Source organism: Myotis brandtii, unplaced genomic scaffold (assembly GCF_000412655.1).
Source record: "Myotis brandtii unplaced genomic scaffold, ASM41265v1 scaffold582, whole genome shotgun sequence".
Classification (NCBI taxonomy): Eukaryota; Metazoa; Chordata; class Mammalia; order Chiroptera; family Vespertilionidae; genus Myotis; species Myotis brandtii.
In genome coordinates, this window is record NW_005370187.1 from 97,135 (window position 1) to 124,669 (window position 27,535).

Genomic DNA, 27,535 nt, shown 5'->3' on the forward strand with positions numbered 1-27,535 from the left:
AGGCAAAAACTCATGCATTTGTGGCGCTTTTTAAATAGCAGATGGCTATAATTATTAAGAACAGGGGCTCTGGAGCCAGAATGTCTAGGTTAGATTTCTGCTTGTCATTAGTTATGTGACTTCAGGCAAGTCATAGCCTTTCCGTATCTCAATTATCTCAGCAGTTAACCCTATTAACTAGGGTTAATAATGACACCCATTCCCTAGTTGTGCACTTTAAAGGGTTTGCTGCTTTTGAAAGTGCTTAGAACGGTGCTTGGCATATGGCGTGTACCACTAAATATTGCCCTTAAACATTATTGTCTTATTATTGTTGGTAAACTAAAGTGGCCCAAGGGTAGGTAACCAGCAGAGGGAAACTTTATACCTGTGATTAACTGGATCTGGATTGAGTCTATTGCATGTCTGTGTGTTTCCCCAAACAAGAGGCTGGAAATCACACTTGGTTCTCCCTGCTTCCCAGAACCGTTGAAAGAACACAGTTGTAAGTAAATAGAATGAGCTCTTTTGAGTGACAGGTGCTTCACACACCGGGTTCATCATCATCAAATTCTAGCTGCCCTCAAGCTCCATCAGGCACGAATAAGCCTTAGAGGGAAAGCCATGAAGTGTTATTTTAATTCTGCAGTAACGAGCCCAAACTGGTTGCACACAACCAGTTTCCCCCAACTCTAGAGTCATTACTGATTTCCCTTCCAGCCATTTATATGGGACCAGCAGAAAAAGAGTAACATTTTCCCATATGGTTACTCAGGATATGGGACTCATGAACAAGTTGGCGGTGCCAAGCGCCCGGCTGTTCTTCCCTTGCTGCCAGGCTGCTGAGCTGGGTCCTCTGGGCCCATCTCACTTTCACTTCTGGGCACCCTGCCAAGGGCTCATTACGAGGAGTCACATGTTCACATCATGAACCAGCTACTGCAGGCTCAAGTATTATGATGCACTATGAGAGAATCAAAGGAAACCGCTCGCCTATCGAATGCAACAATTTCACCTGCATCCACTCCCCTCTGGACCATAAGAAAACTTTAAGAGTTCATATAGTCCTCCATAAACTTCTGCCGAGAAATAAAGTTCTTTAACTGGACAGATTCTGATCTTAGAACAGAAGTAGGTAGAAAACTGTTGTCTTTGGTCAAGCCCCTTCAGGGTGTATCTTTGTCTTTAAATTGCAACCTCTCTTAAGTCGCTACCAGCTTGTCCTTGATTCAGAAAGCAACTGTTCTCAGTGCTTAAGCTTCTACAATGTCAAGGAATTCTTCCTGCTCATGGTCTCTCTCTTTCCACGCAAAGGACACAGGAAGCAGGACTTTCCAGGAACCTTTATGGGGACAGCACCACCCACCATAAGAACTGGCTCCTCACATCTCCATCCCTCTTCCTACTACTCTCCTTCAGTGAGGAGAGCAAGAAAGGGTTTTTAAGGTACAGTAGTCCATTTCCATTTCTGCAGGAAATACAAGGCTGTCCCTTAGGCTCACTTCTTTGAAAGCAGAAAAATTCAAGTTCCTTCCTCTTCCTCCCTTTAGTTAAACACAAAGGCATTCATTCACTCACACCAGAGCCTTGGTTCCTTCCTCTTCCTCCCTTTAGTTAAATAAACACAAAGGCATTCATTCACTCACACCAGAGCCTTACTCTGACTTGGAATTTTAGTACAATGGTCAACAGACTGATTCTCCTATAAGGAAAAAAAAAAAAAAGATAGGAGCTTTCTCTTTTTTTTTCTTTCTCTTAAACCTTTTAAAAATGAAACCAATAGTTACTGTTTGGCCTTGGATACTTTTATTGATCAGTAACAACTTTTTTGTGTGTCTCAACTCAAGTGGCTGAAATTCTAATACTTCTATGTAAAAAAAAAAGTACACTCTCCACGTCAGCACAAATGTTAACACAGGTTAGCACAGCACAGGGCCATGAAGACATGCCCTTCCTGAGGAAAATACACGGACTGGGAAATAGACCTGGAAATAATCTAATGCCAAGTTACTGGGTCATTTAACATGTCACTTCCTCCTTCATTTAAATAGTCTGAATCAGTTTCATTTTTCTCAAAAGCCTTAGGAGCAAACTTTTAAGCGATGAAAATAAAGCTGTTTTTATTATCAAACTGCCACTACTTCGTGGAAACAAATTCATGATTTGTAAAACATACCTGGAAACACACGTGCAGCTTGAGAGAGGATGGCATTTTAGAGCAAGGACTTTGATCATGGCAAACGAAGCGGTGCGCACTCATGTTACTTATGGAAAGCAAACTTCATGCATGTGCCAGACATTTATGAGTTCCTTAAGGGAACCAGGAAGCTGATTTGGTTCATGAACCTAACACCCCTACTCTTCACATTATTTTACATCAAACATGTTCTGATGTTGCTGAACTTTCCATTTTATCCTTCCAGCTTTTGCAAGAGGAAAACAATATGATAGAGATGTTTATTTCTCAAATTTGACTTGAAACAATGGGAAAAAGGGGAAAGTAATGCAAAAAGAATGAGTAATTCACTTGGTAAGTTTAATTATTATTTGAAATCTGGTACAGTTATTATTGTCAGCTCTACAGTTTTGTTTCCCTTCCACTTCCCATCCTTTGTTGGAAGCTAATTGCAATGCCAATGTTTGACTTGGGAAACGCATCCTGGCTCTTGTGATTATATAGCAAGAGGTTGAGGACTTACCTTCTGTCAACACTCAGACTACTTAACAGCAACATGCTTGTCATGTAATCATAATAAAAACGGTTTAACAAAGTTATCGATCCAAATGTCTAGCGAGAGGGTGGCGTAAATCATATTCCTAAAGGTGTAAAGACTAAGAAATTGTCACCCCATAGAAATCATTCCGATGTATGGTGCCATTGGCTCGCTCCTTGCTTTTTGTTATTGGCTGCCTCATGAGCCCCATATTCCTAGCTCTTCTTTCTATAGTACAAATGGTTCTATACCACCAAAGGAAGAAGAAAATCTCTCTGAACTTTAACCCCAAGAGAAATGAGAGAACATACTCTGCAGGCTTCATCTCTCAGGATATTAGTATCTGAAAAAGAAAGCTGATTTCACTTATTCTACCATCAGTACAATTTCTACAAGACAGGATGGAAAAAGGACTGTGTGCAGAGGACCAATATTTCTTCCTAACTTCATAGGAAGTGTCACATTTCCCTGCAGGGCACTGGCTGCTGACCTGTACAATTACTACTGAGGCCCGAGTTGAAGAGGCAACTTGAATTTTTCAGGGCTGTCAAATGTGAAGATTCTGTGACTTTTTCATATAAAAAGACCAGAAACCAGAAAACAGTGGCTTTATCCTAACAACGGGAACTAGAGTTCAAGGAAAGCCAAGGAATTAAGCATTGTTTTCTCTAAGGCTTACAGCCCAAAGGGAAGTGACTTTAGGTACACCAGTCAGACTTTATTCCTCGAGGAAAGGAGCAATTTGGGTATAATCTGATCTGCTCCCCCTTCACCCAATCAGAGAACTCTAGGTCCAACTGGAAGACAGAGAAAAACGAAATCAATTTCGTGAACTGCATTGAAGCTATAAAGCAAACTTCTCAGGACCAGACACTGAATTCGGAGCATAAATAAGCATAATAGTGATAGGTCTTTATAAAGCTTTGTCACAGAGATCATGTATGTATAAACTGTGCAAGTGAAATATACTAAAGAACCCTCTAAGAAAATGTCTTGTGGCTAGAAACTAATATCCTATTCAGGTCAAGATTTTCTTGCTTTAATAGAGCTCTCACTATATATAACAGCATTGACAAATATTTTAAAAATATGAATAAGGAAGTAGAGGTACCAAAAATATTGCTGCTGCCTACAATTGAAGGAAGAAAAATGGGGTGGGGGTAAGGGTAAAAGTACACCTTATCAAACTAAAAGGCAGACAATATTAGAATAGCCCAAAAATGTCTTTTCAAAAGTTACAACTTGGCTAAACAGCTATGATCTGAGGGAGAATTTAATCCATTCATTTTCTTTCAAGATTTTTTTATTCAGGCATAAAGTTCCATAAGCAGAACACACAATGCTTTATCTAAAATTATGGTGATGTTGAAAAATGCCTGACACAGGTAGCACAATCCAATAAGAGAAAGGGTCTGTGCTTCTAAAGAGAGAATGGATACTATTATATCATGTTAACTCTAGTTGATATGGTCGATCACAATATCATCTATATGTACGTTATAGGACAAAATTCATCAGAACTGTGTTCCCTAATAAGATGTCAAATTATCGCACAACAGTGGTTGACCAGAGAGCTCTCTCCAGGCAGCCCTGTTTGCAAGTCTCATTCCAGCTACCAGAAAATCAGTACTGATTTCAGTCACATCAGTGGTATCAAAATTAAACTCTTAATTTATCCTCTGCCACTAAAGCACTGAATTTTCTAAAATGTTTTCCAAAGACAGTATCAAAAGGCAAGTAACAAGTTAGTCTGTCCTTTTGGAATCTAAATCGGGACCAGAAATTCACTTACATTTTTCCTCTCTAATCTATTCTGATAATTTTTCAATAGGAAGTTGAGCTTCTCATTATTCATCTAACTTGAATTCCTCTAACACTCAGCAACAGTTCAAGACCCCAAGGGAAGTTCCTACTCTTGTTCAAGGTTGACAGAAGCAGCAGTGGTAATTAACGTAAGTTCCTGTAATCATTGTGAATCATTAGAACCCAAGTCACCCAAGGTTGAATCTTAGGAGACTTAGAAAGCTTCCTTGGTCTACTCGTAAAATTAAGAGATAACATTTCCTAAATGTTTTGGTTGGCTGATATTTTCACTGCTCGAATACCCACCTCCTTACATCCAGAAAGTCACAATAAGCTCTGTGCAGGAAGGGCCTCTTAAGATTAGAAGAGTAAGAAAGTGGATGGTTCTGCTTACACTTCCTATCTCCTTCCTTAAATGACTCCTTTCCCCGCCAAAGCCACTAACCCTGGAAAGCACTTCCATGAAGAGGAAGGCTTATTAAGGCTATCAGTCTTTGCAAAATACTTTATAGAAAATACTAGGCTGTTCTCTTGGATGGAATTTAGAATGTCAGGCAAGCCATGTCAACACAAGAGTGTGAAAGAAATAAATGTCCTGGAAAACAACGGAGGGCAAACAGGACATTCACTGCACTCCACCTCGTTTACATTTATGGTGCTAGAAAGCCTCAATCCCTGCTCATCAGGTTTAAAAACCAAAATCTTAGCTTCTAATCTAAGAAACTACCATCCAGCAAAATAGGATATCTCATTTGAACCCACAGAGCTCCAAGTTATCCTGGTTACTTTTTACACTGTCAACAGCGATGACACCAGTACAATCTCCAGTGGCCCTGTCCTTATACCTATCCTGTGGTTGTAAGAAAGCACCGAGACAATGACTGAAACCTATAAACACAGATCTGTGACATTTATTTCTAAACTATTCAAACACCTCAAAGCCTGAAGCCTATTACTTATTTTAATATGGAGAAATGGAGAAGCACTAAAAAGTGAAAAATATAGGACTCCATCAGGGCCACTACCAGCTGAAAATAGACAAGCAATACACTCCTCTGGCCATAATGACTTATTTGGTGAAATACTAAGTTTAATGGGGGACGTTCATTTCAAATTATCTTTTTACATAGAGGATTCTGACTCTAGAAGACCTGGGAGCTTTTCTTCAAGTCATGTTCTGATTAAATAACATACCCTTGGTTTAAAGAAAAATAATTTAATGGAATTTAATCTGCTCCTAATCAAATTTCATAGTCATTAAAAAAAAATCAATTCTGAACCAATATCAAGGTAAAGGTTTACTATCAACGCTTTATCCTTTGCCTCTGGCTCTTTAACATGGCCCTCCCAATGCTATATATAGTCTACCACGACAAGACTTGGTTTTGGTTACCTTCCGATAAGGATTATATCACTTTTGCAAAGTCATTTTTATAGACTTTAAATCTCTCTCTCTCATCTTGAAACTTTAAATTACTCTCCCTCAAAGAGCAGGAGTTGACTGAATGGCAAAAATAATACACACGCATGCATTACGACATGATATGGAACATATGAAATGGATTGTGAGAGTGGGGGAGGAATAAACTTTATTGGCCCACAGAAGGGATGAAGGAATCAGGAGGAGGCGCTGGGGAAAAGAATGGATACGGGTGGGAAAACTAAAATGGAATGATTTAAAATGTGCAAATACACTTTGTAACCTCCACCATTCAACATAGAGATGGAGATGTACTGTGAAGTTCAGGTAGACTAAAGTGAGTTTCACTTTGTAGCTGATGCTACTTGTACCAGGTTTATCATTAGTAAGTCACCATTGAATTCTGCCAGTCAGACCAGGCTCTCTCTGGTTAGTACAAACAAGGCTTTCCATCCTGGTTGCAGTGACCCGCCAGCGCTCAGAAGGCATGCTTGTGACGAACTCGCACACTTTCCAGTTCCCCACCTCCATTGGCGGCCAGGGTCTCCAGCCTGCTTAAGCGCTCCAGGCTTCTTCCAAGAATTTCTTCGAGCCGACCGCGTAACACCTGGGCCCCTTCCAGTTCCACCTGCAGAGTCTGGTCTCTGTCAGAGCTGATTAAACATGCCACATGGAAGGAAAATGGATTAGCCATCAACTGTAATGAGTCCACCTGTGCTTGCAAAGAGCCATCAATGCCATGAGACCTTCTAAAGCAAGCATGTCAAACTCACGGCCCGCGGGCTGCATGCCTCATTTATTCAGCTGTGTTAGCCTTTGAGTTTGACATGCTTGTCTAAAGTAACTCTTCTCCAGGACACAGTGAATGAATGTAGTCTTTGTTGTGGCATTTGTGGCCATTGCGGTAGATTAGCAAGACCTGCTCCTTTCTTTAAAGCTTGTCCCTTATCCTAGGCTCTGGGCCAATCTCACATGAAATTATAGCTCCTGAGATTTATCTCACACCCCTATAGCACATAAGAGAAATTTCATTATTTGACTAAGAGTGTTAGTTTCTGAAAAAAAAAAAAAAAAAAAAAAAAAAAAAAACGAAACATAAACTGAAGCACTATTGAGCCAAGTAAAATACTTGTTCTCTTGTTTGTTAACCAGACTTGACAGTGCTCTGAAAAGGAACCCAGTTCACAGACACTAAGGATCCAGACATTCTTTAAAAGTAACACAATCAAGGGGCCCTATTCTACCTTTCCTCTTCCTTCATTTGCTTGAAGTAGAAAAAAAAATTAAATCCAAAAATAATAGAAACTGAAGTTTCTTCCCGGAAGTCTAAGCCTCTGCTAGCCACACCCAGGAACAAGACACCGACTTGCGCCTGGCCAATCGCCAAGGCCACAGCCCTTTCTCCTCCCCTTACTCCAACCCCCTATAAAACCCCTCTCCACACAGAGTTAGCTCTCTCTGCTTCCTGTCGCTGTGTCGGCAAGGTGGGGGAGCCGAGATAGCTCGAATAAAGACTCATGCTTTTGCATCGAAAAAAAAAAAAAAAAAGAAACTGAATAGTAAAAGAATAAAAATTGGGAAAGAGAAAAGGGGCCTAGGAGGGAAGGCAAAATGTACAAAAAGGGGAAGAATATAAAATGGACTAGAACGACATAATATACATGACCCCAAATCAAGAGGGACAAGAATACAGACTGATCACGATGGCTATCGGTGATCCTGGGGTGATATTGCCATCACAGTAAATATGTTTTCTTCAATGATACTCAACAGTATCAGTTCCCATTACAGCCTTAGTCTTATAGCGGAACAGTCTTTAGTAGGACATGGAGCAGAGAAAGGAAAGGACTATACATGGAGTGCTTACTAGACGCAAGGCATTATTTTAGAAACCTGCTAGGTCTTCTCATTTGAAATCTACAACAGCTATATGACTGACTTAAGATTGGACACTTCTGCTCAAAGCAATCCACACAACAAATGACAAACTGGCAGTCCCTGTAGCTGTCTCTGCTCTCTTTTCTCCCATCTTCGCTATCGTACGCATCTGCACTTAATGAGAGTAACCGGGAACACAGTGCACTCTCTTACCTGTCGGGATGGGCATGGAACTTCACCAAACTGCTATAGAGCTGTCGCTCTGCTTGTAAGGCCTCATTGAGCCGACTCCGTTCATCTACCAGTCCTTCTAGCATCAGCAGCAGCTGAGGAAAGAGAAGAAGAAATGTGCAAATGGAGACATGAGACATGAAGCCAGTTAATCCTGAGAAAGACTAAAAGAATGCATTAGCATGTACTTTGACTAAAAGAAAGCTTACTATATTATTACTTACTTATGCTTTCCATGGTATTCTAGTTTTCAAATCAATGCCACATGAACTATACCATTTTTTCTTCTTTAAAACCCTATAAGGCAGTGTTTAAACATGGAAGCAAGTAGAAGATAGAGAGGAGCCAGAAGCCTAGGAATGAGGTGGAGAGAAAGGAGGGGAAGAGAAAGAGAGGAAGGGCAAGAGGGAAACATGTAATGGGACTTCCTAGTATTCTTCATTCATCCAATAAAAGCTTATGAGTCCCTTCTATGTGCCAGGTTCTGTTCTAGGAATAAGCTTACTATCTTGTCAGGGGGAAGACATTCATCAATCACGTTTGTCACTGTGTCACTGTGAGCTCTGATAAGTGCGATAAAGACGACGAGCTATGACAGTGCATGGCCAGAGAGATCTGTTAAGGGGACCTGTAGAGTTAAAAGCCAGACCGGAGTGACATGAGCGGTTAGTGAGAGGCATGAGAGTGGAGACCAGGAGCACAGGCAAGTAGGTCTTCTGAGAAGTTTATCATTGAAAAAAGGTTAGACGTGGGACAGAAGCTACAAAAGAACTTGGGGAAGAGGCAGAAGTTTTTCTTCTTTTCTTAAAAAAAACCCCACAAAACTTAAAAATTTAATCATTTTTAAAAAATGGTTACATGCAGGCAGATGGATTCAGCCGAGAGAGGTGACTTAGGGGTCAGGGACAACTGACGGTGTGTGACGAAAGAACTGCTTCTCAATTCACAATTACAAGTGTAAGGAAGGAGCCTCCGCGCTGGTGGCTGACACTGACCAAGGCAGGACACTCCAGAGCACAGATTCTCCATGAAATTCTATCCCCGGATCCCTTCACAGCTAACTGAGATGGACAGGTTTTCCACGGTTTACTTCACAGTAAAAATAAGGTTTGTATTCCAATAACTTACTTGTTGTCTTCGGTTTCCTGAAGCTTCCTGACCCTGTGATTCTACCAAAGCAACTTTTTCCCGAAGAAGTAAGACTTCTTGAGTCAGGCGGTCCATAGCTGGTATGTCTTCAGGATCAACCAGTTGCATCTGCAGGTCCTAGAAGTAAACAAATGGGAACAGGAATAAAAATACTATTCAGCAAAGGAAAAAATGCTCCTAAGACAGTCTGCTACACTTTCAAGTGGGATACGGATAAGCCATATGAAGGTAATGATGTATTCTGAACGAAGTCACAGCAACTCTGATTCAGTCCAAGAGAACACAGCATTATCACGAGACTCTAACAGTGTGTCCAAGAAATAAGCACTGGCCAACGGACCAATGCATCCGAATGTGTGTAGGTGCCTATTCTGAGTTGTAGCTATTTCCAATGGTCTGTAAAAAGCTTTGAGAGACCTTTATGAGGTCTTCTTTAATCTGTATGTTCCTGGTCAGGGACTCCATATCAGCCGCCTGCACCTGCAGCTCTTCCTCTTGCACAGCCATCATGGACTGTAGAGCAGAAAGTTCCATCTGTGCAGAGAAGAAATCCTCAGGTAAATTATAGGCAACAAAAATTTTATTTGTGTATTTTCTAATTCTATCAAAGCTTACAGTATCACTGTGTGGGCTCATGATGATTTATAACGATACCAAGTTATCTGATGGCTCTGGGCTCCTGTGGCATGTTAGGAGAAAATGTTTCTCCTCACATTTCTTTGCATGTTGAAGAAGCCCAGGCAGTGTAAATCCTGACCTCTCTCCACCCCTTTCCTCACGCAGCCCCGGGCAGGCAGAGGGACTATCGTAATGGTACATGGGGGAATAATAAGCCAGGCATGCTTGACTAGGTTCCGCCTTTCCTAACCTTCAGAGAGAGTTGCCTGCAGGAAGCCTGTTTTTGCCAGGGCTTCTCCAAGGGCAGGCCCCTCCCTACCATGCAAACTGGGGAATCTGCCCAGGCCCAGTGTTGCCTGTGACTGGGGAGGTAAGTCTACCTAATTCTGGGGACTGGCTAGCAGGCCCATTGGCTCTTGCATTAAGTTCTCTACCTAAGCCTTTATCAGTAACACAGTTGATAAGGTACCACATCATCTGCCATTAACAGTTTGTTCAGGTCTGCGTTATGGAAAACAGGGGTGCTATGTATTAGGCCCTCTTCAGAGATCTCTATCATTAAATATCGAGATAATTTACTCCATTAAAAAAAATGAAAACATGAGGAAGAAACATTATTGCAGCATGATAAAGATCTGCAGTCAGACACACATGGGTGTCAAATCATGTCTTAATATCCCTGACAAGACATTTAAACTGAGTTTCAGTTTCCTCAATGGTAAAATGGGAATAATACCTACTTTTCAAGGCTATCTGAAAATAAAAAATATGTATCTAAAGTGCCTGGCACATACTAGACAATCAATAAAGGATGATTATTATTACCACCACTACAATTATCTCAAGATAGTAGGGGAGTACTTAAAAATTGGGAAAAATCTTCATGGCTTTTGGAAAATAACAGATATTAGAGGGAAGTTGATAATGAATATAAGACATTGAACTGAGAAGTTGGTAGTTAAGGATACATAGAGGTAAGTAATATAGCTAAATATCATTCACTCCAAATATCCATTTACTCATTATGATTTTATAACCCTGAAAAGAGGACCAGACCAAAGAGTAATATTGCTCTGAATTGAGCATATATGAGAAAAACAGGAACTGCATATGGAAACTAAAGAACTGACATGAATAATCAGATAATGGTTGGGGTAGAGCCCCCCGCACCCCTCCCAAAAAAGGGGGAGGATAACTGGGGGATTTTTAAAACTGTTATTTTTTAAATGCCATGCAACTTCATATCCTCAAACTTTATTCATATAATGTGGGTCTGTTTGTAAGGAGATAAATGGTGTAAAAAGAGAAGCTAAGAGGTATAATAAGATACTTTCATCACAACTATGAACACAGGCTTTACATTATAGATCTAAGACAAAGAAGTGGAACAAAACTGAGGAACTACACAGCTTAGCCAGCTGAACTGGACTTAGGAACCCATGACCCGAACCGACCTTCTAAAACAGATGCCCTGGTAAATAAAGGCTCTTAGTTGTAGTCTGGAACACTATACTGTGGCCCCAATATTCCCTCTGCATCATAGCTGGACATACAACTAGCTGCACAGGGAGGCAGAAGGGGGAGAGAGTCTGTAAGGCCGAGAGGCCTCTTCTAAAAAGACCGATGAAAACTCTATTGCTAGAAATAGAGCATAAACATGGGGAAAAAAACATCTGTTCCAGGAAATGACTACTTAAAAAGCATTTCAAGTCACAAAAGACCTGAGCTTAAATCTTAGCTTTAGTATTTAATTATATGACTACTCCCTACCTCTGTGCTTTAAAAAATCTGAGTTCCAGCTTCTTCATCTATAAGTAGGGTCAATACCACTTACTTTGTATAGAATTGTAAGCATTAGTGCTAATTTAAGTAGCCAGTACAGTGCACTGCATTTAGCAATTACTCAACATTAGTGATCATTCTCAAATTTCTCTTGTTCCATGTTTCCAAAACTAATTTTACGGATCTAATGTCATAAATCTAAGCAGCAATTATATAGCATGTCATTTATTCCCAATTACTTTATTCCAGTTAGCAATAACCAGAGAAAACTATTATTTTAGCACTTAAAATGTTTTAACAGTCCCCATTTATAAAAACCAGAGCATCTTGGAGAGGTAATGTGTATATAAAGTGATTTATATTTTTCTCCAGATATTATAGTTGGAGAAGTGTACTTTCTTAAATATAAATTATTTTGAAAGAAAAACCAGGAATTTAAAAATTAGGCTTGACTAGAAAACTCACCCGACTTTCTCTTTCTTTTTTAGCCATGAGTTCAAGTTCCTCTTTGGCATTACTCAGTTCTTTTTCCAGCCCTGCAACTGTGTCCAAGTCTCCTAAAATTGAAAAACAAACAAACTGTGCTAGTTTCTATCACTATTAACATAGCATGATCTCTGCTGCCTCCTTTCTCAGAAATTTACTCTGAAGACACACCCCAACAATAAAAAACAACATATATGCACAGGTTGTTCTTTGCAACATTATTTGTAAAAGCAAAACACTGCAAGCAACCTACATGCTTATAAAAATAAGATTAAGTAAGCCATAGTATAACCACACCAAGGTTAAATTTCCTGTGTGATAATTATATTGTAGTTATGGAGGCAACTGCCTGCCCCTCCCAACACTGAAATGTCACCTTACAGCAAGTGTACTCAGCCTTCTTAAAAGATACCCAGAAGGTATCAGCCCCATCGTTCTGCTGTGCAGGTTTGGAAACACTACCTCCTGCATTGCTGAATCCCTGCAAAGCTATCTGAAAAGGAGGATGCAATTTCCCTAGTCAAACTGCATACCCAGAGCAATCACCTCAATTCAACATAAGGAAAGGGCAGTTCTTCCTAGAATAGATGCGTCTTCATCCTTTCAGGGGAACGCAAATTTAATTTTTCCATTAAGGTAGGAAGGGAAAGAGAGTCTTGGCCAAACCCATTAAAAGAGGATTATGGGAAGGAAAAGCAGAGATTCCTTAATGAAATGAAATTTGATGCTTACCTAATGGGGACTTGGGTATGGTGGCATCCCCTTTGGTAGTCAATGAAGTTCTATCATCTCTGGAGGGTATGTGCACTGAACCCTGGAAATTGGAGGAGTTGGGGGATTTAGGAAGATGCAGGAACCATGATCACAATGACAAGGACTTGGATTCTTCTCACACAGGTCAGATAATTATCAAACATATCTACACAAGTCTACAGTCTTACTTGATCAGTCTGCTCTCCGAGGCGGGGGCTGATGGAGGTCCCTCCAGTTGGCTGGCTGGAGATGAGTGCTTGGGACACCATGAAGTCTTTCCCTCCTAAATATTGGCGAAGGGCCTGCAATTCTGAATTTCTTTCCATTAGGGCTTGCACCATCTTCTCGGCAGCAGCCTAGAATGGAAATCACACATGACATCAGAAAGATTCTCTGATACAACAAAATTTGTGTTCTGATGTTATATGTTAAAAGCCAACCATTTATGAAGCCAGTTTTGGGACCCTAGAAAATAGTTTCCTTGCTTTCAGTTTACAGGGAAAAACAGGCAATGAGTGAAAAGTCTCTCATAGGTAGAATATTAGAAAAAACTGAATATAACAGATATATTAAAGATGAAATAATCTGAAATTGGTTCTGCTAGAACTCATCAGACCAAGGTGTCAAGATTCTGGTTTGGTCCTAGCTGGTTTGGCTCAGTGGACAGAGCATTGGCCTGCATCAGCCTGAGGTTTGAAGGGTCCCAGGTATGACTCCAGTTAAGGGCACATGCCCCAGTTGTGGGCTCAATCCCCAGTACAGGGCATGCAACCGATCAATGATTCTCTCATCATTGATGTTTCTATCTCTCTCCCTCTCTCCTCCTCTCTGAAATCAGTAAAAATATATATTTTTTTTAAAAAGATTCTGGTTTGAATTGGGATAACAGATGTCTTTCTTTACTCTGGATAAAGCGTGTGTTAGTCCTTACCTGGCTCTGCCGCTCCCTGGTGCTCATAGACTGAAGCAGGCCCTGAATCTCCATTTCGTGTTCCACTGCTAGTTTGTTTCGGTCACTTAGAAGGTCCTGCAGCATCCTTTCCTTGCGCTGTAGACGCTGGCACAGCTCCTCAGCAATCTCACTCTGCCCTGGTCCGAGTTTGCAGAGCAAGGTTGCACTAACATCCTAAGACAGAAGAAACAGTGTAAGTTTTGGAGGAAAGAATTCCCTCTACTACATATCAAAGGGCTTTTAAGAATCTATCATATAGGAGCTCCAGTGGCGCAATCGGTTAGCGCGCGGTACTTATAAGAATCTATCATATAAGAAAGAACTGTGAGATTCTGAAGAACAAGTATCAGTGTTTCATTTGTTTTTGTTTCCCCAGACCTAGCACAGGCCTGGCACATAGAAGCCTATAAATACCTGCTCAGTGAATGAACACTGACAATACAGAAAAATACTTATGGCAACTGACATACTGTTTTGAAATAACAAACTCCGTGAGTTTATAGGAGTAGGGACAACAGTCCCAGTGAAAGCCAATGACTCGCCCAGGCACAGAACGGATTAAAGACTTGGGTCACTGGCCTCCCAGACCTCAAGAGTCCTAATCTAAGACTGAGGTTATGTAACTGATAAACTGACTACCAGTAAGTTAACAAAGTCTTGCCTCCACTTCTTTGTTCCTGTCATGCAGAGATGTCTGTAACTGCTGAATGATACTTTCTTGTTCTTTCTGCCAATGGCTAAATTTGGTTTCCATTTCTTCTTTCAGCCATTGGAGGTTTTGACAGGTAGCAGATAACTGCTCCACTTCCAGGCCTTTGGCCCTCAGGAGGCTCTCCATGCTCTACGGTCACAAAGAAAGCAACCGTAAGTCCAAGGACCACTCCACATACCTCAGGTTACACACGAAACCCGATCTACCTTTAAATTATCTTCATGTTATCAACTATTTTACAAAAGGAGGAAACTTAGTACCTAATCTAAAAATGCCATACTAATTTATTTTTTGTTTTTAGAAACTCTCATCTAGCTTGTAGAGACATAAACATAACATACATGATAAATGATGTATTTTGGAGGAAGTAGGCTATACTATACAAGAAGTGAAGAACTTCTTTAAGAAGTGGCAGATGGTAAGATATATAAGCTCTAAAATAAATATCAAAAATGCTCCACAGTAAATATTATTAAAATAAACAAATGATCTGATTGTGGCCATACACAGACACGTATATAACATTAATGGGAAAACCACAATGTAGTAGCTGCACCCTGGCAATGCTTATGTAAAAGTGTACAGATATTGACAAGGATTAGAAATTAATTAGAACCATGTATAGAAATCCATATTCACTGCCTCCCCCTACAAAGTTTATGAAAGTGCTAAAACGTCTCACTTCCTAATCCCTGATGATGAAACGAATGACTATTATTTTTGTTTGTTTTTATATATTTTTTCTGATAAATTAATACACTGGTTTGCAGAAAATGATAGAAGGGCTGATGCTTCAGGAATGCAAGTAGGAGAGGGATGCCAAGTCAGGACAGATTTTGCTCTTACCTGCATGGTAGCTTCATTAGAGGAGAGGATACCGCGCAGCCTCTCTAAGTCAAGATCTCGCTCTCTCACGGCAAGACGCAGTTGCCGCAGCTCTTTTTCTTTTTCTTCCAGAGTGGAGAACTTTTCATCTATAGCCCGCTGCAAGGAAAGCAAGGATCCTAAAGCTCTGTAAGAGCCACCATCCTGATTACCCTTTTCCAATAGGAATCCCAATATAAAGGAATGGAGATCCAACTGTGAAAAGCAGCAAACCCAGTAGATACAGATTTCTATAGGACCTATGTGAACAGAATAATCCATAGCATCATGAGAAAAATTATGGGACATACCTCTAGTGCAGCATCTCTATCTTGTATTCGCTGCCGCAGTTTCTCAAGCAACATTTCATTTGCTTCAAAGGTTTTGTCCGAGTTATCTCGATATTGCAGGAGCTCCCTAAATTCCTAATGAAACCAAAATGTATTTTCCTTTATTCATCTATCCAATACTAACTGAATTCCCATACTCTGACAAGCAATTTGTTAGTTATTCAGGATAAAAACCAAAATGTGACCACTTTCAAGGGGAACAGTTTAGCCGAGATAACAAATTTTTAACTATTCTGCATCACATACACATATACACGTGCGTAGGGGAACATGGGATGCACTGTCTAACTCTGCCTGAAGGTGTCACTAGAGATCTCACAAAAGATTACATTTGCTCTAAGTCTTGAAAGGACTAGAAGAGGTGAGGGAGGAGGTATTTCTTTCAGAGAAAGGAAAAAGTATGTACAATGTATGCATGCTAGGAAAAATCGTATGCACAATAAACTATAAGGGATTCAATGTGACTGGAGCTTAGATAGGTGGTAGAAGTGATCCACTGTCTTCTTTAGTGTTCGATTTCCCCCCTAAAACTTTCGTTTTATCATCTGGGGAAATTTCTATTCAAATCTCTTCACTTACTAGGCTAAGAGCAGTGGCCATCTCTTCTCGTTGTCTTCCTAGAACCTAGTATACTTTCTGACTCACAGAGGTGCTTAATAACTATTTACGAGTATGGCCTACGTCTTTCAGGTCTATATTTGTTTCCTGGACTTCCTGGTTAACATCCTGGTTAACAGATTGTACTTTATTTTGAATCCTCCTGATCCCCACCTCTCACTCGTCTACATGTGGCAGGTACTCAACGCAGGTGGACTGATATCTTAAGATTACATAAACAGGAACCTCAGCTCTCTGAGTCCAGTTTTCGATGAAATCACTGTGTGACTCACCTGAAGCAAATGTTCTTTGTGACTCAGACTATGGTTTAGATGCTGAATGTGTTGCTCCTGGGTTCGAATCTCATTGTAACATCCTGGTTAACAGATTGTACTTTATTTTGAATCCTCCTGATCCCCACCTCTCACTCTTCTACATGTGGCAGGTACTCAATGCAGGTGGACTGATATCTTAAGATTACATAAACGGGAACTTCAGTTCTGAGTCCAGTTTTCGATGAAATCACCGTGTGACTCACCTGAAGCAAATGTTCTTTGTGACTTAGACTATGGTTTAGATGCTGAATGTGTTGCTCCTGGGTTCGAATCTCATTGTATTTTTCAGCCTCCAGGGTACAAAGCTGTTGGCTCTTACTCTGTAATTCTCCTTGTAGCTGCTGTAAGGCTTTCCGCAATTCCTGAATTAAACAGATTCCCCTTATTTTATTTTTTGAAATGTTGTAAGAATTTATTTGAGCCAAACTGACAACACAAGCAAGTTCTTAAATGGTCCCCCATGTTCTCTTTTGTTAAGAATCTAACATTTTCACAAGGTCATAGACATGGAGGCCTTAAAGCTTCCTGGGCATGTAGGACAAAATAAAGTAGCAGAAAGTACCATTCTTAAAATTACTCAGAAATATTATACACAAATCAACTAGGATGTGGGAAACCGAGGGAACTGTGGATGGGGGTAGAATGTAAATTTGGTAAAAATGATAGACCTCTATAACTAACTACTAAGGAGGACTCTGTCCCAATGCAAACCTGGATCCTTTGCTTTACAATAAGATCAATGATGGGATATTTCAACCTTCCTTTTAAATCTTAAAAAAGAGTAGCATATGCTCTAAACTAACAAGATAAAGAAACCATTAAAAATTATGTCTTTTATTAAAAACAAACATGTCTAATGGCATGTGCCATTCCTTTGACCTTGCTTGCGCTTCCACCTTATTTTATTTTTTGAAATGTTGTAAGAATTTGAGCCAAACTGACAACACAAGCAAGTTCTTAAATGGTCCCCCATGTTCTCTTTTGTTAAGAATCTAACATTTTCACAAGGTCATAGACATGGAGGCCTTAAAGCTTCCTGGGCATGTAGGACAAAATAAAGTAGCAGAAAGTACCATTCTTAAAATTACTCAGAAATATTATACACAAATCAACTAGGATGTGGGAAACCGAGGGAACTGTGGATGGGGGTAGAATGTAAATTTGGTAAAAATGATAGACCTCTATAACTACTAAGGAGGACTCTGTCCCACTGCAAACCTGGATCCTTTGCTTTACAATAAGATCAAGGATAAGATATTTCAACCTTCCTTTTAAATCTTAAAAAAGAGTAGCATATGCTCTAAACTAACAAGATAAAGAAACCATTAAAAATTATGTCTTTTATTAAAACCAAACATGTCTAATGGCATGTGCCATTCCTTTGACCTTGCTTGCGCTTCCACTTTTGTTTCTCGCTTTTACGCATCCTTCAAAAATAACTTCATATCCCTGGCCTGTGTGGCTCAGTAGGTTGGAGCATTGTCCATGCACCAAAAGGTGGTGGGTTCGATTCCCAGTTGGGGCGTGTGCGGGAGGAAATCGATCAATGTTTCTGTTTATGTGACTGTATCTCAAATTAAATTACAAGTAACTTACAAGGCAAGAGCCTGTAATCTTCACTATTGTATTTCCAGAGCACAGCCCAATATTCTGCACATAGTATGAGGACAGCAAATGTTGAACTGAATTACTCAGATAAAGTAAGCGACTAAAGGGTTCAACACAAACTGTCCTGATAGAAAGTTATTATCAGGGCAAAGTCGGTCTTTACGGCCACAAAACGATTAATGATTTACCTGGTTATGCTTCCAAGAAGCCTCTTTCTGCTGTTCTCTCTCGTGGGCCGCAGCCTCGACAAATTGCACACATCGTTTGGCGTCAGCCAGCTGGCGTTCTTTCTGCCGTACGGCCCTCTGGAGCTTCTGTATTTCAAGCTGGCTGCAGAATAGAGCACTCTGCAGGTCAAACAGAGCCACTTGTTGCTGAGCTGGAGTACCCTCTGAGCTCTGAAAAGAGTAAAAATCATGATCACAAGGAGGGCAAGCACCAAGCAGCTGAGAAGACCAACAATATAGGTCAGAGAACGGCACATCCTCCATGGAGTCTGCCTATGTGACCCCCACATACATGAAGCTGTCCAAGCTGGCTTTGGTGAAGCATTTCTCGAAGCTTTGCCATTGTGTCATTTTGACCTTCGATCACCTGGTATAACTCCTCCATCTGAAAATGAGAGAGGGAGCACCATACATGTTAGTAAACGAAATGTTAATTAACTCCATTATCTCGCCTGTACAGATTTTAGTAGCAGAAAAAATACTTCTTCCTAAACTCAGTTGCTTCAATTCTCATGTACTGTGCTTTTTCTATGATGGCAGCCATCCTGGGCACTTGTCCATATGAGTCACTGTAGATCCCTTAAACCAAGACCAAGGAACTTCTGCTATCTAGCATCATACAGGACTATGCCAGGCCAGAAGCTCAGCATCCCAAATTGTGGGACTTTTCTTCTAAGCAGATGTTAAAATCCATTGGTTATGAAGGGGTGAGAAGTTAAGCTAAAATCAGAAGCACAAATCTCCTATCTCGGTACCTTATACATTTAAAGACTGCATTCAAGTTTTAATCACATACGTAAAAGGCACCTGCAACCTGATCTGTGCAGAACAGGCTAACATCCTGATGCGAAATAAAGAAGAACTATACTTAAACACACACTATCCATCTCCCAGGTCCTACTCAGAGAAGTTAACAGACTCAGCTAGAGTCAGTCACATCCTCAGGAGAGTCTATGATCTCCAAGGGCCACCAGGTGATCATACCTTGTTGGTAGCCTCTGTTTGCTGGATTTTTTCCTGGAGTTCTGCCATGTGGGACTCAGGTACCGACTGTTGAGTTATAATGGTCTCATCTGAATTCAGCTTTTGTTGTTTGAATAACTCTTGGGTCATGGGCTAGGAAGAAGCAACAAGACAAGTTACTTGAGTTAAAAGTAGTCAACAACAAATTTTATCTTCAAAGGATTTTAGCATCTTTTGCTAGAAACTTAGAAAAACCGGTTGTTGCATGAAATATCAGTATGAATTCCTGAAGACAGTCCTGTTCCTTATTAAGAGTACTGATTCACTTCCATCCTTACTATACTTTCTAGCTCCCCTCTCTAATTCTCCCAGCCACTCACACAAACACTAGCTATTCAGTTAAAGCAATTAATTCAGAGTTTAAAGAAAGGGGAGCATTCAAAATAGAAAAATGATGATCATATATTCACTTTATCCTGTTTTCAATTAGGAAATTCAAAAGGCACACTGATCAAACTTATGTCATCCCTAAGAGAGGAAAAGTTATATTCCAACTATCTTTCTTATAGCATGCTTGCTCACATTATTGGAGACACTGGCAGATCTTTAATATGGACTGTACATTAAATAACAGTATTTTATCAATACTAAAATTATATAACATATAATACTGTAGTTATATAAGAGATGTCCTTATATTTAGGAAATAAATGCTGAAGTATTCAGTGTAAAAATGCATATTATCTGCAACTATTTCTCAAATGGTTCAGGAATGAAAAAAATAATGTGTCTATATAGACAATGGGAGCAAAGTTAGCAAAATATTTGGCAACTGGTGAATCTGGGAGTTCTATGTACCTCCCTCATGAAATTATTTCAAAATAAAAAGTAAGCCCAGCTGGAGTGGTTCAGTTGGTTGAGCTTCTTCCTGTGCACTGAAGGGTTGCCATTGCTGGTTTGATTCCCACTCAGGGAACATGCCTGGATCGAGGGTTCAATCCTCATCACATGTGCAGGAGGTAGCGGATCAATGTTTCTCTCTCACAATGATGTTTCTCTCTCTCTCTCTCTCTCTCTCTCTCTCTCTCTCTCTCTCCATGTCCTCAGGTGAGGATTTAAAAAATGATAATAAAAAGTAAAAATATTTTAAAATAAATTTAAAAATCCATAGTGGTCTCAGGAAACGGTGTCTTACAGAAAGAATAATTCACCAAAACAATTCAGGTAAAAAGCAGACACACGTATTACTTATATATGGGATAATCAATCAGACTGAGATGAACTCATTGAACTATACTGATATTCATTATGAGCTAAGAGTACTTACTAAAATAAAGCTTTAGGAATTCACTGTGGCATTAAATTCCACCTCCTCCCTCCCTATTCCACATCATTCCAATTAGAAAAATTATAAACCCATTAGAGGAAGAGGAAAAAAGCAACTGGTATTCATTTTTTCTTTCCTTCACACTTTTGACCTCTAATTACCGCCTTGCAGGCAGTGGAGTTACAGCTTACCTTAAGTCCCTTCCTGCCAGCAACTGGGAGCTTAAAGTTTTCAGAAGAAAAATCTTTTCTATTCCTTCAGTGCTATTTATCAATTTTTCTGTTCACCATGCATTACTATCTCCTCTGCTCACTGAGCCCCATACTATCCAGCACATCTGTTAAATACCATAGTATATAAAGCACTGTGGAAGGGAGCTACATATAAAGGAACATGGAAACACAAGAAATATCAGATAGAAACAAGCCTTATGCAGTAAAATAGAGAGCATGATAAAGCGATTAAGTTACCCTAAATTGGTTGGTCAGTGTGCAAAGATCTACAGAACAAGCTAGGCAGAGGGAACAGCCAATGCAAGAGACCTAGGGTGGATGTGAGCCTGGGAAAGAGAAAGGCCTAGGGGACTATAATATCACTTTCCAATAGAAATGCAATGGACCATATACATGATTTTAAATTTTCTAGTATCTTCATTGGCTAAAGTAAAAATAAATAGGTGAATGTAATTTTAATAAAATATCTTATTTAACCCATTATATCCAAAATACTATCATAAATAAGATTCAATATAAAAATGATTAACAAGATACTTTACATTTTTCATACTGTCTTTTGAAATTAAGGGGGATATTTTACACACACAGCACATCTCAATTCGGATTAGCCACATTTCAAGTGCTCAATAGCCACGTATGGCTAGTGGCTACCTTGCTGGATAGCACAGGGACAGAGCATAAGGGGCAAAGGAGACAGTAATACAGGATGAGATGGAAAGGAAGGCAGGGGTCAAATCATATAAAGCTTTTGTACACCAGAGTTAATGAAACTGAATTTCATTCCCATTGAAATGAGAATGGACTGCAGTGTTTTTAACAGAAAAGTAATCCAATCATATTTAATTTTTCAAAAGGTCACCAAGCTACTCTGTGATGAGTGGATTGTGGGGGCGCACCAATAGAAACAGGAGACGAGGTAGCAGGCTGTTGCAGTAATGTAGATGAAAGATAACAGCAGCCTGGATTATAGTGGTAGTAATGGCAGGGGAGAGAAATGGGTAGGTATGTTTTGAAAGTACAGCAAACAGGACCAGATGGAAGAGAGAAAAAGAAAAAAGAAGCAAGAAAAACAACTCCTAGAAAAATTGAGATATTTGTTGTTGTGGTATAACAGGGAGCCTTGCCCTGAAGCAAAGTGAATTATGTCATACATGGGAGATGTAACTATTTAATAGACATGTATAATAATTCTAAATGATAAATAACTATCATTTACTTAATGATAAAACTTTGTCTACAAAACCTGGCTTTTTATTTCCTCAAATAAAACAACTTTCCAATAATATCTATAATAAGATATGTTTCAAAAATTTTTTAAAAATACTTTTATTGATTTCACAGAGGAAAAGAGGAGAGAGAGAAAGAAACATCAATGATTAGAGAGAATCATTGATCGACTGCCTTCTGCACGCCCCCTACTGGGAATTGAGCTGGCAACCGGGGCATGAACCGGGTTGAACCGGGACCTTTCAATCAGACTGACACTCTACCCACTGAGCCAAACCAGTTAGGGCGATATGTTTCAAATTTAAACTATAACAAGCAGAATTTTAAAAAATAGCCTCAGATTTAAAGTGGTAGGAACTGTGGTTATATCTATGCCCTTTAAACCAAAGAATCTTAGTGATATGAAGAAAACTTTAATTATCTGGTCCAATATCATCCTACATTTAGGAAATGGTGAGTAACTTAGAGATGGTAAGAAACTTGACCAAAGTGAGACAGGAAATCAGGAAAAGATTCCAATTTAACCAAATGCACTTAAGTTGGTAATGTATCTTTCACCTCTATATAAAATCACTATCTATCACAATGCCTAAAATATTATAGGGACCAAAAGTTTTTTGCTTAATAAGAACAATAAAAAGCAAGCAAACAAAAAATAGGCCTGTCTCCTTCTCAGGAAAATGTTCTAATCCTTTAGTGGCTCTCTTACAAATAAGAACAGATAGATAGATATTTAATATAGATATTTCAACAGCAACTTTGAAGCCAAGAAGGCCATAGAAGAGTACAAATGAATCTGGATCTCATCTGAACCCATCTTGGCTTAAATTATCAAAGGAAACTCCTAATTCTGTAATGGACTGACTTACAAGCTAGAAGTTGTTTGTTTCTTCTTTAATCATAATACTTTACATCTCAGAAAAATGTCCTTTCAAATACAAGTGCCAAAAAAGCATTTAGCAAAGCCCCACTGAACCAACTGAGCTTGTGAATTCTTGTGAAGTATCAAGCACATAAATCAATTGCTCCTATGAAGATTTTATCGAGCCTGAAATTCAGTAATACTTGATTTGGTTGATTAGTGTTAATCTCCAGACTATCGGCTACTAAAATCATGTTGTAACAATTTTAATTAAGTTGCTTTTAACTCAGTTAGGACAAATCCAGTATCAGAAAAGAGAATTGCTTCCAGGCCTAATGTTGTATATTGTAAGACCTTTAGGCTGAAAGACAGTAATTTAGGTCTTCCGGGTTAACAGCATTTTTCTTGGCACATTACTAGTCCTCACAACAGCAAGTCATTAATCTCAAACGGCTGTAATTTTCTATTCTATTGTTGGTAAGAGGAGATACATAAGAATCATCACCCAGCATAAAATTAAAGACCTAATCTCGTCCAGCATCTAACACATCTTCCAAAGGTCCTGATCTAGGTTATGTAGCTAAACTATGAGAGCTATGATTTACTATAGTCACACGAGAGCAGACCCTGGCATTGCAAAGCTTGAAGCAAAGATTTGCTCTTCGAATTTATACAGAAAAGGAAATTGCATGTGGGCCAGAGCTGAACTGCTGTTTACTAAGGAACCACACCCCTCCTATCATAGCTCTTCTAGTTAAGGGCCAGACAATAAAGAAGGAATAATAACCAGCTAGAATAAAGCTTCAAACATTTCTTTAGATATTTAGACAACCTTGGGTATTCAGGCATAAATTCTGTACAAGGCAAATAAGCCAATTTACATAATACTAAAAAATTATTAAGCAGGAGAATGACACTGTTGCTGTTTGTCTTTAACATAAGGAAGGAAAAAGCAAAGAGAACGACAGTAAGAAAAGTAATCAGAAGGCATTGTGATAGTGACATTTGAATAGTGCACATCATTGGGAAAGTAAAGGATTAAACAAAGAAATCAAAATGATCTTACAGAACAATCTTGCTCTTTCTTCATATTTGTAGAATATAACTAAAGGAAATTTTATTCTTTTGTGGTTTTTCCTTTCTACAAACTAAAAGGACAACGACCAAAAATAATTTACATTTATTTCTAATCTTTCCACATTTGTTCAGAGCAATAGACAAAAACCAGTCTGCCTTTGTTCCACTTGGCTCTGGCTCTGCCATAAAGCACAACAGGCCTAAGGGAATTTAAAAGTCAACCTGGCCTAAAGAACAGACTAGGGGTCCAAAACATACATTTTATTTACAAACATTAGATACAGTTTATCTTCCTATTTCCCCCCACATCCTTAATTATTAGAGAAAATGGCATAATTAAATGCCATAATTCAAGCTGCATGTTATTCTCTCCCTCCTCTTGATGTTTTATTATTCAACAAACAGTAAAGAATGTATGCCAAGTGATGGATGAAAAGGTCATATACTTTGTTTTAAACATCTGTTTTCCTAATGCCCAAATTTAGTGAAGTAAAGGGACTTGATGTAAAGATGCAGTCAACATAGTTTAAAGGAATCCTCCTGGAATCCTTAGGTTATAGAAAAGAGACTGTTTAAAATAAGTACTTATTTAATTCTACATATATCAGGCAATGTAACTTAATACACAGATTAAAAGACCTCGGCTGAGAATGGTTAGGGATCTTTGGCTGTGCCTGGGCTAAGTATTTAAACTATGAGCTTTCCAGATCTCTCAACTGAGGGCCTGCATGAAATGATCTTTAAAATCCTTTCCAACACCAAAATTTGTTGAGTGCAGGCACCAAAAAGACAGAATTTTTAATTAAATATGGATTTTAAAATTCCTCTCATTTTGCCTGCAATTTTCTGCCTTTACTTTTCTATAATATTGACCATATATGAGAGGGGGTAAAATAAGCTTATTTCCCACCCACCCTGCCCCAGTCTCCTTTTAGATCCTAATATGAAAACACCATGTTTAATTTGTGACATCTATGTCTGGTCACACAAATACTTAAAGCCCAAATTTAGCTGAGAGGCTCCATTCCAAGAAAAGGAAGCAAAAGAAAAGAAGCACACAGCAACAGGCACACTAATACTTAATATTTTATACAAATGAAAACATTATCAAACCTTTTCTAACACTTCCATGTACACTGTTTCTGACAAATTTGTCATTGTGATGCAAATTTAATATCTATACTAAAATACTTTTCAAAAATTTCAAGTGACAATCAACTATTTCATTTTTTTTATTTTTATCAAGCTGTACATTTCTAGGATGATGGTAACTGTAGCAGGCTTTCCAAAAATGCCTTCTAGATTGACCACTTTTATAACGATATCGCTAAAGAATTTGTATCAAGTAGAAAATGCCAGATGTTTCAGAAAGTTAACTGAATCTAGCATTTACTGTTGCTATAGAAACAAAAGAGCATTTGTCAGATCCCTGTACATAGCTGAATTTAAAAAGTGGCATGAAATCTATTGGCCAGATGTAAACAGCTTAAATTAAGATCAACTGCTATCTTCTAATCATTTAGACATGCAAGAGTATCGTGGATGAAACTCTATTACTTGATAATGGATGAATCCTTTCTTAATATCAAACATCTAAAGAAGCTCAATAGACTAACTGGCTGTGAAGTTTTCTCCTTAAATGACATTTTAAATGACAACAATTGAATTCCCAAATCTCTTTTATGAGCAAGTCACCATCAGTCCTCTATTAATTTAGTATAAATATTGCCCAGATGCTACAATGCTTTGGTGAATTAATAGGTTTTCCCAAACCTTTACCCTATGCTCTAATCAGTTTGAAGCTTACCTGGGGAAGAACTAACTCCCTCACAGAATGGGAGAAAACATCTACAAATCTAAAAAATAAAAACAAAACAAAAAAAGAAGGGAGACGGGGAGGGGAGGTGGGTAAGAGGGAAGAAGAGTTCTAGTGCCAGACATAAGATTTTATGGTCAAAGTGAATTCGAAATCTTTATCTGCAATTTTGATAATTAATGGGACGGCATCAATAGATGTTGCTACAAAGGGGATTGTGGAAAGCAAATCATTTGAGTGAGAATCACATAGGCTAACTGGGACACGAGTGAAAGGTGCAGCAAAAATGGGCTCGATGATTAATGTTCTAATTAACCTTCATTTAGAAATCCTGTGAAGCTTGCGGCCGGATAACTATAATTTAAAAAGGCACTATGTAGCCATGTTGTATACCTGGACCCGGAGTGGCAAATACTCTTCACAGAGGTCATCCCACAGCTCCTGCAGGTCTGAAATCTCCAAGGAGTAACTGACAGGTGTGCTGTAAAGGGGTTTCAAAGACCTGCTAAGGAAACCGGAACTAACGCCATCTGCCCCGCTCTGGCTCTGGCCAGGCCTGGCTCCCGGTGGGCTGGATTTCACTGGGATAGGAAGCTTGCTCCCCCGGGGGCTCTGGATGGGTTTATAATCGAGACCTTTAATCACGCTAAGAGCGAGCTCCAGCTTGGGGTTGCACGTATGCTGCGGAGCCTGTTCCTCTGAGCAGCAGTCACACTTTGCAAGCTCCTTTGCGCTTCTCTCGTGTTCCTCGTCCTTGTGCTGCGGAGGACTAGCCTGGACACTTGCATCCAAAGATTCCACCGAGGATCCCGGGGTCCCTTCCTCCATGCTTTCTCCATCGGGGGGGACCTTCGTGCCTGGCAAGTCCGGGGGCCCGACCTCAGACAGTGCTGGTTCTTCGGTGCAGATGCTGGTGGACCACCTGGAAGAAGGGCCACACATGATACTTCTGGCCACCTTTCGGGGCACTTTACAGATGGCCTCATAGTCGGAATCGGCCACCCGCAAAGTCGCGCAACCACGGCATCTCCTGGGTCGGTGTCCAGGGCCTTCGGAACCATGGCAGCTGTGCAGATCCTGAACCTGGTCCTCGTTCTCCACCCAACACTCAAACCCCGAATAGGCAAAGTCCTCCTGGAGCAGCGCGGAGTACCGCACGTCGGGCAAGCCGGCCAGGTCCACCGTCCCGCTCCCCGCCCGGGTCTCCGCGCCCGCGTCCTCGTTATTCTTGCGGTACAGGCTGGCGATGCAGAACTTGAGGCGGTCCTTCTCCAGCAACAGCTTCTGCAGGCGCTCGATAGACAGGGCTTCGATCCGGGCAATGACGGTGTCGAAGCGATAGATCCGATCCAGCATGAAAGCGCACTTGCTGCAGACAAACTCGGCTTTGCCGTCGCGGGAGACATCCTTGCCGAGGACGTGCGAGAGCAGCACCTGGAGGTTGAGCTTGGACGTCGTGTGGAAGATCCAGCGCCGCTGGTTTCCGCACAGCTCCCGGGCACAGATCCTGCAGATCTCCTTCATCTTCGCTCCCAGCCTCCCCGAGGCGGCCGCCGCCGCGCAGGGTTC

The 27,535-nt window shown here is 40.0% G+C and overlaps 1 protein-coding gene across 1 annotated transcript in view; it reads right to left on the minus strand.

Moving 5' to 3' along the window:
* Nucleotides 1–27,535, minus strand: part of LOC102253434 (myomegalin) — a 164,954-nt gene that overhangs the window by 63,426 nt on the left and 73,993 nt on the right. Inside the window, exons 9-23 of the mRNA XM_014550095.1 lie at nt 19,443–19,574; nt 18,751–18,864; nt 18,420–18,629; nt 16,827–16,985; nt 15,653–15,766; nt 15,324–15,461; nt 14,427–14,606; nt 13,745–13,939; nt 13,002–13,169; nt 12,793–12,874; nt 12,040–12,131; nt 9,592–9,708; nt 9,154–9,291; nt 8,008–8,120; nt 6,442–6,569 (exon numbers count right to left, since the gene is read on the minus strand). Coding sequence (XP_014405581.1) covers nt 6,442–6,569; nt 8,008–8,120; nt 9,154–9,291; nt 9,592–9,708; nt 12,040–12,131; nt 12,793–12,874; nt 13,002–13,169; nt 13,745–13,939; nt 14,427–14,606; nt 15,324–15,461; nt 15,653–15,766; nt 16,827–16,985; nt 18,420–18,629; nt 18,751–18,864; nt 19,443–19,574 — 2,080 coding nt within the window. The remainder of the gene's footprint in view (nt 1–6,441; nt 6,570–8,007; nt 8,121–9,153; nt 9,292–9,591; nt 9,709–12,039; nt 12,132–12,792; nt 12,875–13,001; nt 13,170–13,744; nt 13,940–14,426; nt 14,607–15,323; nt 15,462–15,652; nt 15,767–16,826; nt 16,986–18,419; nt 18,630–18,750; nt 18,865–19,442; nt 19,575–27,535) is intronic.